We start from the raw sequence: 13,800 nt of genomic DNA, 5'->3' as shown, positions 1-13,800 counted from the left end.
CTTAAGACTATTTATAGATATTTCACATAGTAAAGTGAGGTCTACTGCAATAAATGTTGTAGACCTGTTAAGGAAAATGTGAGCTGCAGGATACTTTCAGAGTGAACCATTAGCAAAATCCACATCATCAGTTCACCATTCATAATTTTGTAGTGAAATACAGTATTGTTTATTAGCAGACTTCATGCAATTCCTCATGGGAAACTAGGTCTTACCACTTTATTTGTATGTGCTTCTCTGCATCTTAAGTTGCTGCCTAAGATCCCTCAGGATCATGTGAGGCTAGGTTATATCTGAGAACGCTGTGCTGTAGTGCTGTTTGTAAGCTTAGCAGCTGGGTAGTGTTATGGTAGCTGCTTTCCTGTGCTAAGCTGATTTACTTGTTTAAGGTCTGACCTCACCATCCTGTCAGTATGGATTCCCACCTATACAGTTAACAGCAGCTTAGCATCGGCTTGAAGTGCTAGCAGTATATTAGTCAGAAAAAAAGAGGGCTACTGGTATTTGTTCCTTTGTCGTCTTTTCTTAAGAAGAGGCACTGAAACACAAGAGATAACAAAGAATCCATTTCCTTTCTCAAAGAATAGGCTTTTGTTCTTTTTTCCTGCAAAAATGTCAGTTTCTGGAAAGAAAGAGTTTGATGTGAAACAGATCCTAAGGCTACGCTGGAGGTGGTTCAGTCACCCCTCTCAAGGTTCCACAGGCACTGGAGGCTGCCTTCAGGAAGGATATGAGCATAGAGGGACACCGGTTCAGAATAGGTTGAAGAGCCACTCTCGGGACAGAAATGGGCTAAAGAAAAACAACAGTCCTGTACACCACAATATACTGGCACCAGTGCCAGGTCCAACCCCTGTGCACCACCGAGCTATTCAAACCTGGCATCAACAAAACCTCATAGAACAGCTGCGAACAAATGAGGATATCCCCAAAGCAAGCACAGAGGAAAATTGTGTCAAAGAAGATTCAAGTAAAAATATACAGGAGTTGCAGATGATCACAGACGACAATACAGATGAATCCACTGAAAGGTAGGAGTTTTAGATGTCTGCACTATATTCCTATCCAAATTATTCCTAAATAATGTCTTTGTTTTTAACTAGAGTTGCCTACTACATTCCTTGAACTTGCACTGTAAAATACAGATGTGACTGATAAAGAATATTTATAAACAAAAAAGTGTTCAAAATGAACGTGAGCCTTGCTATGCATTTTTTATATCTTTTATGCTTCACATTTTTCATTTTTGAGATCTAGTTCCTAATGAATAAGATCTGTCACTGCTTCCTTTGTTACTGCTTATAGCAGCTTCAAAAACATGTTAATTTGTTGCCCTAATTTCTTATGCATAAAAACAATGAAAAACAATCCATCATAAAACACAGCCCTCATTCTGATTTTATCAATAACTGCAACTTTGAGAAATGTAAAATGTTGGAGACGCACCCATTATGTTGTTGCCACCAGTCTGTTAGCATCTTCACTGCCCCTTTTTACTTCCCCCTTGATAAATATAATTAACCTTGAACCATGTGGAAAGGGACCTACTTGGCCTGGCTTTGAAAAGGTTCATTTCAAATCATATTACCTTCACAGCTAATTTGCTACAGTGAGAGACCAAATACTCTCTGCAAGCTCAGGTAATAAAACATTACTTACAGCTATGAGATCTTAATGCAGGAAGCACAGGGTATGAGTTATTTTAAAATGTTAATATTGAGGGCTAAGATATTTATACAAGTCATTTGATTGAGGGTGACATGTAATATGCTTATTCTATTTTTGCTGATTTTTTCTAAGCAGATACCAACATTATGTACAATTCCACACAAAATTAGATCCAATCAAGTGTATATTTTAACATGGCAATTTATTTGTTGTATTTTGTGGATTTGCTATCACTCTACCAGGAAAATTGAGGATCTTTACACAGTAACAAAAATGCAAGACTAATTTACTTAGAGACAGTTTCTGGCAGTAAGACACAGTTGACAGTTTGTATATTTTTAGCACTTATCTGTTCAAATCATGATATCTGCCATATAGGACATCTGTGATTCCTTAAATATGTCTGTACAAAAGAAGATGCATTCTGAAATTTCTTAGCCTGAAATTTCATTTCAAGTAGCATCCTACCAGGCAGTGTTTATTATATAAATTCATCACAAAACAAAATCAAATAAGGAGCAGTGTATATAAACAAATCACTGAAGTTCTCAAATGCAATCAGATCAGATAAAATTAGGTGTATGCAGGTTAAATTGGTCAATCAATTGTAAGAGGAATTAAAGATCTAAAATATAAGGTCAGAACATGCCTTGTTGAGATAATACTAGATATTTGGAACTGTTATGAAAAAACAGTCAACGTTTCCTAAAAATTAAGTCAAAGTATAAATTTGCTGAGAAAGTATGTGAATGAAAACACTGCCAACAAGAAATGTATTGCACCAGAGAAGCGTCCACTGACTATTGTGAAATTACCCGAGCTTCAAATTTTAAAAAACTATATATTTTGACTATGAAGTGAAAAAGAAAAAGAAATGATCAAATTCAATTAGAGAAGTTATTAAGGACCTGTCTCTCAAAACAGTATATTCACAATATTTACCCTTTTGTATATGAACAGTCTATCATAATCTGACAAAATTCTGTGTCCTAACCTTTCAGCCAATGAGGCATTTCAAGAATCTGTAAAAGTACTAAAGTCTACTTCTTGCTTTAAAAAACCTATATAGAAATATACAGCATATATTAGTATGTGCACACAGAGAAAACAAATCTCTCTCTGGACTCTTCTCCTTTTAGTGTCTCTTGAAAAAGTTTTATACTGAGACTATCAATTTTTTACAAATATAAGCCTCTTATGAAATAATGCAGCTATTCAAGCCAGTGCTTTTTCCACATAAATATTAAGAAAAGATTCTGCTTTGTTTTATATTTTTAAAAAGCCTGTTAAACTTGAAAATATAAAACCTAATTGCAAGGGGGTGGGGAAATACTTTGAAAGAAGTTTTAATATATCCAAGCAATCTTACTTTAGCTCCTATATCTCAATTTCCACGATCAACACCCCCCACCAAAAATAAAAAGTTATTTCTATGCCATACAGCACCATAGATAAACCACATACACTAATTTTTATTGTCATTGCAAGAGTAGATGTTAAATAATAGGTGCACTACAGTTCATAACAAATATAAATACAAAGCCTTTACTACGTTACCAATAGCAGTTGTTGCTGCGATAAATTGACAAATACTTTTTCTGCTCTTTAATGCTCTCATTGTTCAGGTACCGACAAAAGCAATCATCTTAAACCACACAGGGCCTGACTTTTCCCCAGAGATGTTAGGAAGCCACGATTTCAACCAGAGTCACTGGGAACTGCCAGTGCTCAGGCCTTCTGAAATATCAGTCCCACTCAGTCTTCTGGATCTGCTTACTACATCTTACTGCACTGTTAAAGCTATGGCAGATTACCACAGCCATACACTCCAAGTTTCTTGTCCATGCCTGAATCCATACAAAAGGTGTTATCAACAGTAGCTCTTGTTCTAGGAGTGCAATGCCTCCACAGAAGTGTCTTGCTGCCATACTCTTTAAGTATGCAATCACATAGCCATGGAATCACTATACTGTAGTAGGTAGCAATCAGAAGGTATACACAATTACTTCAATCCCAGTATTCAAAACACAGAAAGTGTAAGTACCATGCTGCTTCTAACCATCCCTCCACTCCTCTCTAGATTCAGAAGCTCTATTTGTAGCTGGACTCTAAAGAAGAGGGGAGAAGTTCTAAGGGTCACTTTGACCAAACCAGAGACAGTAAGAACTCTATGATAAATGGGAAAGGATAGAAAACCAGGTCAAGACCTTTACCATAAACAGGTTTTTGAAACCGCTTCCATTTGGCAATGTAACTCTTCCTAATGGAAAGGTTTTGAGACTTTAATATGATTGTCTTGATCTCAGAAAAACAAAGACATCTTGTTTTAGAAACACAGCAGCTATGTCATCAGAGGAAAGGACCCGAAATCCAGATGCACCTTTTTGTTGTTCTCTTGGAACAAGAGTTCTTGACTCAGGAGAAAACTCAATGGATCATTTCTGGAGGAGCAAAAAAGCTCCAAGGAACTATTCTGCCATGCCCATATTTGAGAACCAGCTGAGTGGCTCAATTCCAACAAATTTATTTAAAGCCTGGACTCCTTAGCTCTCCCAAGACCATGATTAGTAAAAGGCCCAAAATGTGCTCTCCAACCTGGACTGGAAACATTTGTGTCTGTTGTTATCAGAGGAACAAGCTCAGAGAACCATTCCCGGGTAGTGATCAATGGCTCCATGTCTAGTTGGCAGCCGGTGTCAAGTGGAGTGCCCCAGGGGTCGGTCCTGGGGCCCGTTTTGTTCAATATCTTCATAAATGATCTGGAGGATGGTGTGGATTGCACTCTCAGCAAATTTGCGGATGATACTAAACTGGGAGGAGTGGTAGATACGCTGGAGGGGAGGGATAGGATACAGAAGGACCTAGACAAATTGGAGGATTGGGCCAAAAGAAATCTAATGAGGTTCAATAAGGATAAGTGCAGGGTCCTGCACTTAGGATGGAAGAATCCAATGCACCGCTACAGACTAGGGACCGAATGGCTCGGCAGCAGTTCTGCGGAAAAGGACCTAGGGGTGACAGTGGACGAGAAGCTGGATATGAGTCAGCAGTGTGCCCTTGTTGCCAAGAAGGCCAATGGCATTTTGGGATGTATAAGTAGGGGCATAGCGAGCAGATCGAGGGACGTGATCGTTCCCCTCTATTCGACACTGGTGAGGCCTCATCTGGAGTACTGTGTCCAGTTTTGGGCCCCACACTACAAGAAGGATGTGGATAAATTGGAAAGAGTACAGCGAAGGGCAACAAAAATGATTAGGGGTCTAGAGCACATGACTTATGAGGAGAGGCTGAGGGAGCTGGGATTGTTTAGTCTGCAGAAGAGAAGAATGAGGGGGGATTTGATAGCTGCTTTCAACTACCTGAAAGGGGGTTTCAAAGAGGATGGCTCTAGACTGTTCTCAATGGTAGCAGATGACAGAACGAGGAGTAATGGTCTCAAGTTGCAATGGGGGAGGTTTAGATTGGATATTAGGAAAAACTTTTTCACTAAGAGGGTGGTGAAACACTGGAATGCGTTACCTAGGGAGGTGGTAGAATCTCCTTCCTTAGAGGTTTTTAAGGTCAGGCTTGACAAAGCCCTGGCTAGGATGATTTAACTGGGACTTGGTCCTGCTTTGAGCAGGGGGTTGGACTAGATGACCTTCTGGGGTCCCTTCCAACCCTGATATTCTATGATTCTATGATTCTATGATTCCCTTCAAGATATCTTCCGGCAGACCCGAGTAGAGGTTCTTTGGTCTACTGACAGAGAAACACTATAATGTCCAAGCTATCAGCACTTGGTCTGCATACTGATTTCAGTTATACTTGTAAGAGTTGCATCTGAAAATTTGTAGAAGGGATGATAAAGGTGCAGTCAGTCATCAAGTCTAGCAACGACAGATAAAAATTTCACTGGCCTTCTAGCCTAGATTGGATTATGTCCACTGTATGGATGAGATCTTGGAACCTGTCCTTGGGTGGAATTTAGGGTGGCCCTTATATTAATTAAAACCAGAGTTGATGTCAAGCTAAATCTTATATTTACTCACAGAGATCTTTGAAGAGGGATCAAGTATGTGACAGGCATGAACTACTCCAGTGCAATATTGGGGATTGTGGCCAATCATATAGATATACCTGGAAGATGGGATGATGCAGATAATCTGTAAATGCCACCAAGCACCAGCAGCTTGATTGAAAGTCAGTGAAAGCCTTTTTGGGGACTTCATTAGGCTTTAAATTAATGCCCTGGTGAATATTACTGCTATCTCAGAGGTGCTGGCAGACTGTCATGAACCTGAGGTATTCTTCTGGTAACTATTGCCTGGACTGCTGAAACCACCTCTTATGGAATCTAGATGAAAATTCCCTGCAAAAAAAATTTGATTCAAACCTGAAGATCTGGCCAGGGTGTCTGAATTTTTCATCTTTTCCTAAGGATTCATCTGTCTTCTAGCTGTAAAGGTCTGTGTCTACAAAAGACAGTACAAGGCAGGCAAGCCCCAAAGAGAGATGGCATTGATGATATCAGAGATATCAAAGGAAGTCCCAAGGGAACATTTGGACACACATACAGAATTTCTTTTCCATTCCCTTTTTCTGGAATGGGCTCAAGAGACAGCTTTGTGTCATATAGATAAATATACTTCCAGACCTATATAGATATATTTACTACAGCTGATAATTGGCATTTCTCAACCTCAGGAACCCTAGTTTATTAAATAAGCAAACTCTTTCAAAGTACATGGAGGCACCTGTCTTCAAGCAGACAAATACAATAAAAGGCTATTTTTAGGCCAAGCTGTTTTTGAGACACTATAAACCAAAAACACTTGGGAACTTTCCAAAAAGCTGAGAAAATAATACCTGATTTTTTAAAAGGTTAGCATCTCTAAAATACATGGTAAAAGTTTCCTTATACTTTAAGAATAAAGATCTATTCTGGCATCAGATCCTATATGGAACACTTTAGACAATCTTATTTCAATTTGACAAAATTAGCAGGGAAGGGCATGAACAGATTTTAACAGAAATTTAGTTCTAATGTCAACTATGGACAGAGATAAAATGCAGAAGTGAAAGTCTGATAAATGGAGGCTACTTACATTATAGAAGTCATGTTTTTAAGGGGAAAAATATACATACATACTATACACTAGAGGAGTGACTAGAGAAGGGAAAATGCAAAGGCTGCTTAGATTACACACCAATTGTAAAATAGATTAAAATTAACAAAATAGACTATAGAAGAGTGATCCCTGTAGAAAACAAAAAAATTGAAGCAACAAATAAATTCCAGGTAACATTTTGTAGGCAAATTCCCACATCAAACCAATATATAACCTGAATATTAAATATCTGTTTGCTATATTTTTATGAAAACATTGATATGGAATTCATGCCTGATAGATGTGACTATGTATCCGGATCTGTGGTAGCATACAGTATCTACAAAAGCAGAGATGTATTACTCCAGGAAACACACTACCACATGCGTATTGTTTAACACTATGTTCATCCAGGTTATTGTACAGTATGTGAGAATTAGAATTCACTGTGGTATGTAAGATACCACAGCTATTTCCATTTTTCAGCAGAGATTGAACTGTGGTGTCTTTGATATCACGATGTGTTACCTATGGGTAAATGTGAGCAATGTCCAAGTAAGGAGCTTTTGAAAAATCAGGAGATTTAGATGTACAGTTCCCATTAATATCAGTGGAATTTTTCCCTCTAAATTGTAAGGTGGTTTTGAAAGTCTTAGTAATGGTGTATAGTATGGTGAAGTATATATTCAGTAGGACTCCTTTCTCCATGGAGGCAATGTATTTTCTGTAGTTTCCACTTACAATTTTCAGTTATATCTGGTCATTCATTCTGAAAGATTTTGAGGTTTCTGAGATTCCACTTGAGGAAATGTTGAGAGGATAGTCTCAAGTATCTTATAAGAAAGTAGATTTATTGTTTAAGACTGAAAGCTCATTTAAATGTCAGCTATGTATGCCATCCACACAGAGAAACTTTATTACAAATCCTATCCCTCACTCTCTCTGGTAGACATCTATCTATACAGTAAGCCAGTAGATCCTTCATATACTATCTATTACAGTGGGGATATCTCTCTTGTAGCTACTCATGATGGGGTGAAACCCATCATAGGATGAAAGGGAAAGTTAATTATAGCACAGGTGTAACAGATGTAGCTAATGATATGCATTTCAGCCACAGAGTGTGGGATGGGATGCATTCAGTGATAACTTCATGGACACCTTGGTCCCATTAAAGGGAGGAGAGTTCAGTCTGAAGGCAGAAGCCACAGACAGACTATGTTATGTGTGAAGAAGGCTATCTTAGACCACTTGAGAGCAGAGCCTTTCCCAAAGGACAATGCCAATTAACTTGATGACATGGTGGTTGTGTCCTGGTAGAAACTCATTGGATAAAGTATCTGAGTGAATAATTTTAGAACAGTTTTAATGAGTCTTGCTTGCTGGATCCCAAAGGACAGAGGAGGCTGTATTAGCCACAGAACTGGATTCTCAACTTGGGGAGATACCAGAAAAGGATGAGCAGAAAGCTCAGGGTACACAGATTGGTGACTGCTGATCAGGCCATACGAAAGGTCACACAAGACAAAGAACAGCTGGAGGAATACTATCCAGAGAGTCTGCAGGAAAAAGACCTATGGGTTATGTGGGTGCATGAACTAAAAGAAGAACTAGAACAGGAATTTGGACCAGCACAGTAAGGAGGAGGAGGTGGTGATGGTAACGTGTGATGGGATAAAAACAATCACAGGCTAGAAAGAGATCAATAATTATTAAAGGGAAGCAATAGATTACTTAATTAGTTACATCTCAATCACAGGGTGTGGTCTGGAAGGTATCAGGTGATAACTTAGTGGACACAGAGGCCCCAAAAATGCAGGAAAGTTCCTTCTGATCAGAGAAGCCACAGGGAGCAGACAGGATCCTATGAAAGGCTGAAGTGCCAGAGGCTGTTGGAGGCTGGAAGTTCTAGGAAGCTTCATTCTAGAGCTGGAGAGAGGCAATGGAACCCCAGGAAGGGGTTAAGCACCAGACCCAGAAGAGAGGTTGATTCTCTTCGGGACTTTTGACTGTACTGGGACATCTGTTGCCCCAAAAGGGGGTTAGTTTAGCAACTTCTCAGATAGGGGGCTGAGTGGTGCACAAAGAAAGATGACCTGCACGGGCACCAGAGACAAAAATCCCTGCAACATCACACCCTGACACAAGGGGGCACACTAGAGGTGAGCATGCTAGACAAACACTACATTCTGTTACTTTTTTAAATAAATGTCTGATATTATCAGAAAAATGCGTCAGCTGACATTTTTCAGGTAGGAACACCGTGAAAGAATTATCCATTTGATTGTTGCAATATCCCAACAGGTTGGGAGAATGTAGACTATTAAACAATGGAAAATGAATCAATGAGAGTTCTCTGGTCCTAATTGCCAGTTCAGAGTAATATCATTTTGTCTTAGTTAATGTGGCATTTGCCAGTGGCACAGTCTGTCACATTTCTTATTAATAAAGGACCCTTTTGGGGAAGCTTTCACACTACACACTCATCATGCCCATCTAAGTTTTGCAACAGACATTCAGTGACACATAATGGCATTTTAATTTCTCAGGAGCAAAAGATCAATTCCTATCAAAAAGGATGAGAGTTGATAATTTCTTTGAAAAGAGAACATACAATTTTTTTTTTAAATTGAGCATATTCAGGCTAAAAAAATTCAGGCTCTCTTTACTGAGAATACAACTCTGAGTATTCAACTTAAACTTCTAGAATAGTTAATAATGTTTGAGAATAAATAAAAATAAAAATTAATGAGTTGATTGTATATAGCACCCAGGAATTAAGACAGTATTGTGGCTGTAAAATGTCATTACTTTAGTTATTTGAGCAGGCTACTTAGTAACTGTCTCAATGCAGAATGTGAAAAGAATAAAAATGACAAGGCACTCGCTTTCCAATCTTAACTAGAACATGGACAGACCATGATATATTTAGTAGAACAGGTGAGCAACTACTGTATTCAATATGCCCCATCGGGAGACTAGTTCCCTGCCAAGAGTAAAGAGTCAGACTTGTAAGACAATTTCTTGATGCTTCAGGCAAAATTTAGAACTACTATTGCTAAACTCATCCAGCAGCAATCTTTATTTTTAAATGAAGCCATTAGCTGTTTTATTTTATCCCAGGGTTTCACTGAACTTCTAGTGTTGTAAAGGAAACCTTTCAACACTATTTGACATACTCACTAATGTAATAAAGAACACTAAAAATTTCTGGACAAGAAATAGTTTGCCTCTGATCTTCATCAAGAGCTGAAAACTGATTTTAAAAGTGGTTACTGGATGTTAGGCAAGCTATATGTTATAGTCATGCAAGACAGAGGAAGAGGTTTGGAAAATAGCATAAATAAAACTGAGGGCTTAAGATTCTGAACACAATGCTTTCATTATTTCTAAGAGAAAAAGGAAACTCTAAACTATACCAAAGGTCTAACTATTATATTGGAGAAAAAAATATAGAGCTCTGCAGAAGATGGAAGTTCCTTTTTACAAAGGATTTTAAGATTTCAAAATGTGACTTAATTCGAAACAAACTCTCTCCCCAAATTTAGAAATTCTCTGCAAAGGCGTATTCAGGGGAAAAATCATTTTGGGTTAAACATTTCATATTCACAAAATTGAAGTCATTTCAGAACAAGAAAACAAAATGTTTCATTCTGAAAGTGTGGAAGGGAGCTGCACTGGGAGGTGGGAAATAGGGTCTGTGCGGAGCTAGTTTCCATTCTTGATTTCAGAGCAATGGTAGGGATCGTTGGCATAAAGGGTACCTTAGATGTAGGGCCCTACCAAAATCATGGTCCATTTTGGTCAATTTCATGGTCATAGGATTTTAAAAACCGTAAATTTAGTTATTTCAGATATTTAAATCTGAAATTTCACAGTGTTGTAGCTGCAGGGGTCCTGACCCGAAAAGGAGTTGTGGGCGGCGGGGGAAGTCACAAGGTAATTGTAGGAGGTTGCAGCATTGCCACCTTTACTTCTGTGCTGCTGCTGGCAGCGGTGCTGCCTGCAAAGTTGGATGGCCAGAGAGCAGCAGCTGCTGGCCGGGAGTCCAGCTCTGAAGGCAGCACTGGTGCCAACAACAGTAAGGATGGCATGATATGGTTTTGCCATCCTTACTTCTGCACTGCTGCCTTCAGAGCTGGGCCCTCAACCAGCAGCCCCCATTCTCCGGCTACCCAGCTCCAAAATAAGGGTGACAATACCATGATTCTCTCCCCCCTCCTTTCCCCCCCACAGCCCCCTTTTGGGTCGGGACCCCAGTTTGAGAAATGCTGGTCAGGGTAAAAGTACACAAAAGACCATATTCCATTGGGGGAGACCAGATTTCACTGTCCCCGATGCGTTTTTCACAGCCATGAATTTGGTAGGGCCCTACTTATACACTCTAGTTCCCCTTGCTCTGGCACACATGAAAGGCCATGATCTGGCCCTTCCGCCCCGAGAGCTGTGAAAAAGTTCTTAATATTAAGTTCCCTTACCGAGATATGACATTTTTGCTTAAAATTATGTGCCAATATAAATAAGTAAAGAAAAATGCATGGCTGAAATGTTATAAACTGAGAATAAAAACAAAATTAAAGTAAGTATTAGAAGAAGTGTGTGGTCAGAATTATTGTGGAGGTTTCTGGAAAACTATAGCACCGAATGACAAACCTACTCATTTGGTAGATTTGACACCACGATTTTCAAGCTTCCTTTTTTATGAATTAGTATTTAACTTTTCTAATAGGTTTTCAAAGCTTGCTTCCGAAAATAGACTGTTCCCCTGGGTCTCCAGTGTTGCTGTGCTTGTGTCATACATAACAGGGTATGCTTTCAGAGCGATGCAGTGTGTTTTAGCCACATAACTGCCTTCAGTGTATCTCCATGTACCATATACAAAAGGATGTTCAACCAAAGACGGGCATACTCCTCCAATTGGCTAAGCCTCTCAAAAGAATTTTTACATTGAACAATTTCCTGACCCCATGAGCATGGCTCACTAATTAACAGATTAGTTTTAATAAGATGATATTAAAAATCCTTAATTGGAATTTTGTATATTCCTTTAAGTGAATGTTTTCAATTGCTCAAGAGGAAAAAGGAAATAAAGGAGGAGACTCCACCGGTCTTTATTTCTGATTGATAATTCCATTGACATTAGGAGCATGATACTCATATCATGAGATGGGTAAACTTCAAAGAGAGAGATGTGTACTACTTATGTATTGACTGCCAGTGGGTGTATAAATGCAACAATTAGTATACATGTACAAAAAAAGTGTAAGACTCAAATCTGTTCTTGAATTCAGATCTTCTACACCTCAAGGTAATGTGCTGCCACTTCATTAAAATAGACATGCTAACTTGCATCACTATAAAAAAAATTGTCAAAATGTGTCTGCAATTACTTTAAAATATCCTCCTCAAATCAATAACTCTGGGACCAAACTCTCTAATTCTAAAAAAAGTTATGAGAGGGTAACCTGTGTAATTCTGTACAATACCATTGACCTACAAATATTAACATATCTAACCATTCTTTGCAATCACTGCAGAAAACCAGCTCATCTGAAATATGCTCCTTTTTTTGCTAAAACCACTAAGTGCTATCAAACAAGGTCTGGAAAACCCAAGAAACTTTTATGAAACAAGTGCATCATGTGAGTCTGAGATAAAAGTACATTTTTAACATATGACCGGTTATTTGCAGGCAGCGGTTTTCCACTTTGCATGAATACACACGCAGACAGAACTCAAGGAAATGTTAGTTTCTTGTGAATTTTTCCTCTCTATACAAAAATAACAGGAGTACTTGTGGAACCTTGGAGACTAACAAATTTATTTGAGCATAAGCTTTCATGGGCTACAGCCCACTTCATCGGATGCAATAACCCCATGAGGTGCCACAAGTACTCCTGTTCTTTTTGTGGATACAGACCAACACGGCTGCTACTCTGAATCCTCTCTATACAGTATCTCAGATTATATACACAGAAGCAAATAGTTATCTGTCTCTAATTTAGCTCATATCTCATGCAAATGCTGTCAGCAGATTGGCAGTCATATGTAAGAAAGGATTACATATCATAAATTCTCTTTTGTTGCAAGAATACCTTTGTCTTATGTACAAAAACAGTCTTGGCCTTATTTACTTGCAAATAATTTTCCAATTAGACGTATTTATCATATTTGAAGTGGGAAGTACAGATATGAAGATAAACTTGGTCCTATAAATGTGAAGAAAGTGTATCCCTGATCAATGGAACTACATTGGGAGCATTTAACTCATATTGTCTGAATCACTACCAGGTGTTTGAAGATCCCTTGATAGACCTCTGTCAGATACAGTAGTGAAGGAGTGTGATCTGGAATATAGATGGGAAGGTCTAACTAAATGTCATTTCCTTTTTAGTGTTAAATCAGCTTTAGCTCTAGAGATTAGAATTGCTTGTTAATATTTGTATAACGCTATGCCTTAGTTCATTTAATTGGAAGGTATTTCACATTTGAAATAGGCAGTCATTCACACATGCATGTAAGGTTTCAGAGTACCAGCCGTGTTAGTCTGTATTCGCAAAAAGAAAAGGAGTACTTGTGGCACCTTAGAGACTAACAAATTTATTTGAGCATAAGCTTTCGTGAGCTACAGCTCACTTCATCGGATGCATTTGGTGGAAAATACAGAGGGGAGATTTATATACACACACAGAGAACATGAAACAATGGGTTTTATCATACACACTGTAAGGACAGTGATCACTTAAGATGAGCCATCAGCAGCAGCGGGGGGGGGAGGGGCAAAGGAGGAAAACCTTTCATGGTGACAAGCAAGGTAGGCTATTTCCAGCAGTTAACAAGAACATCTGAGGAACAGTGGGGGGGAGGGATGGGGGGGAGAAATAACGTGGGGAAATAGTTTTACTTTGTGTAATGACTTATCCATTCCCAGTCTCTATTCAAGCCTAAGTTAATTGTATCCAGTTTGCAAATTAATTCCAATTCAGCAGTCTCTCGTTGGAGTCTGTTTTTGAAGTTTTTTTGTTGAAGGATAGCCACCCTC

General features: G+C 38.7%; 1 protein-coding gene across 2 annotated transcripts in view; it reads left to right on the top strand.

Moving 5' to 3' along the window:
- The first annotated feature begins 284 nt into the window (after nt 1-284).
- The window catches only part of KLHL4 (kelch like family member 4), a 76,959-nt gene continuing 63,443 nt past the window's right edge, over nt 285-13,800 (top strand). The window contains exon 1 of one of the 2 annotated variants that reach the window (XM_038416295.2): nt 285-1,031. In XM_038416295.2, the coding sequence (XP_038272223.1) occupies nt 613-1,031 (419 nt within the window). In that variant the 5' untranslated portion in view covers nt 285-612. The remainder of the gene's footprint in view (nt 1,032-13,800) is intronic. The other variant, XM_043492531.1, reaches the window with a different exon arrangement.

The sequence above is a fragment of the Dermochelys coriacea genome, chromosome 9 (genome assembly GCF_009764565.3).
Source record: "Dermochelys coriacea isolate rDerCor1 chromosome 9, rDerCor1.pri.v4, whole genome shotgun sequence".
Lineage (NCBI taxonomy): Eukaryota > Metazoa > Chordata > Testudines > Dermochelyidae > Dermochelys > Dermochelys coriacea.
This window is presented reverse-complemented; position numbering and strand designations above follow the sequence as displayed.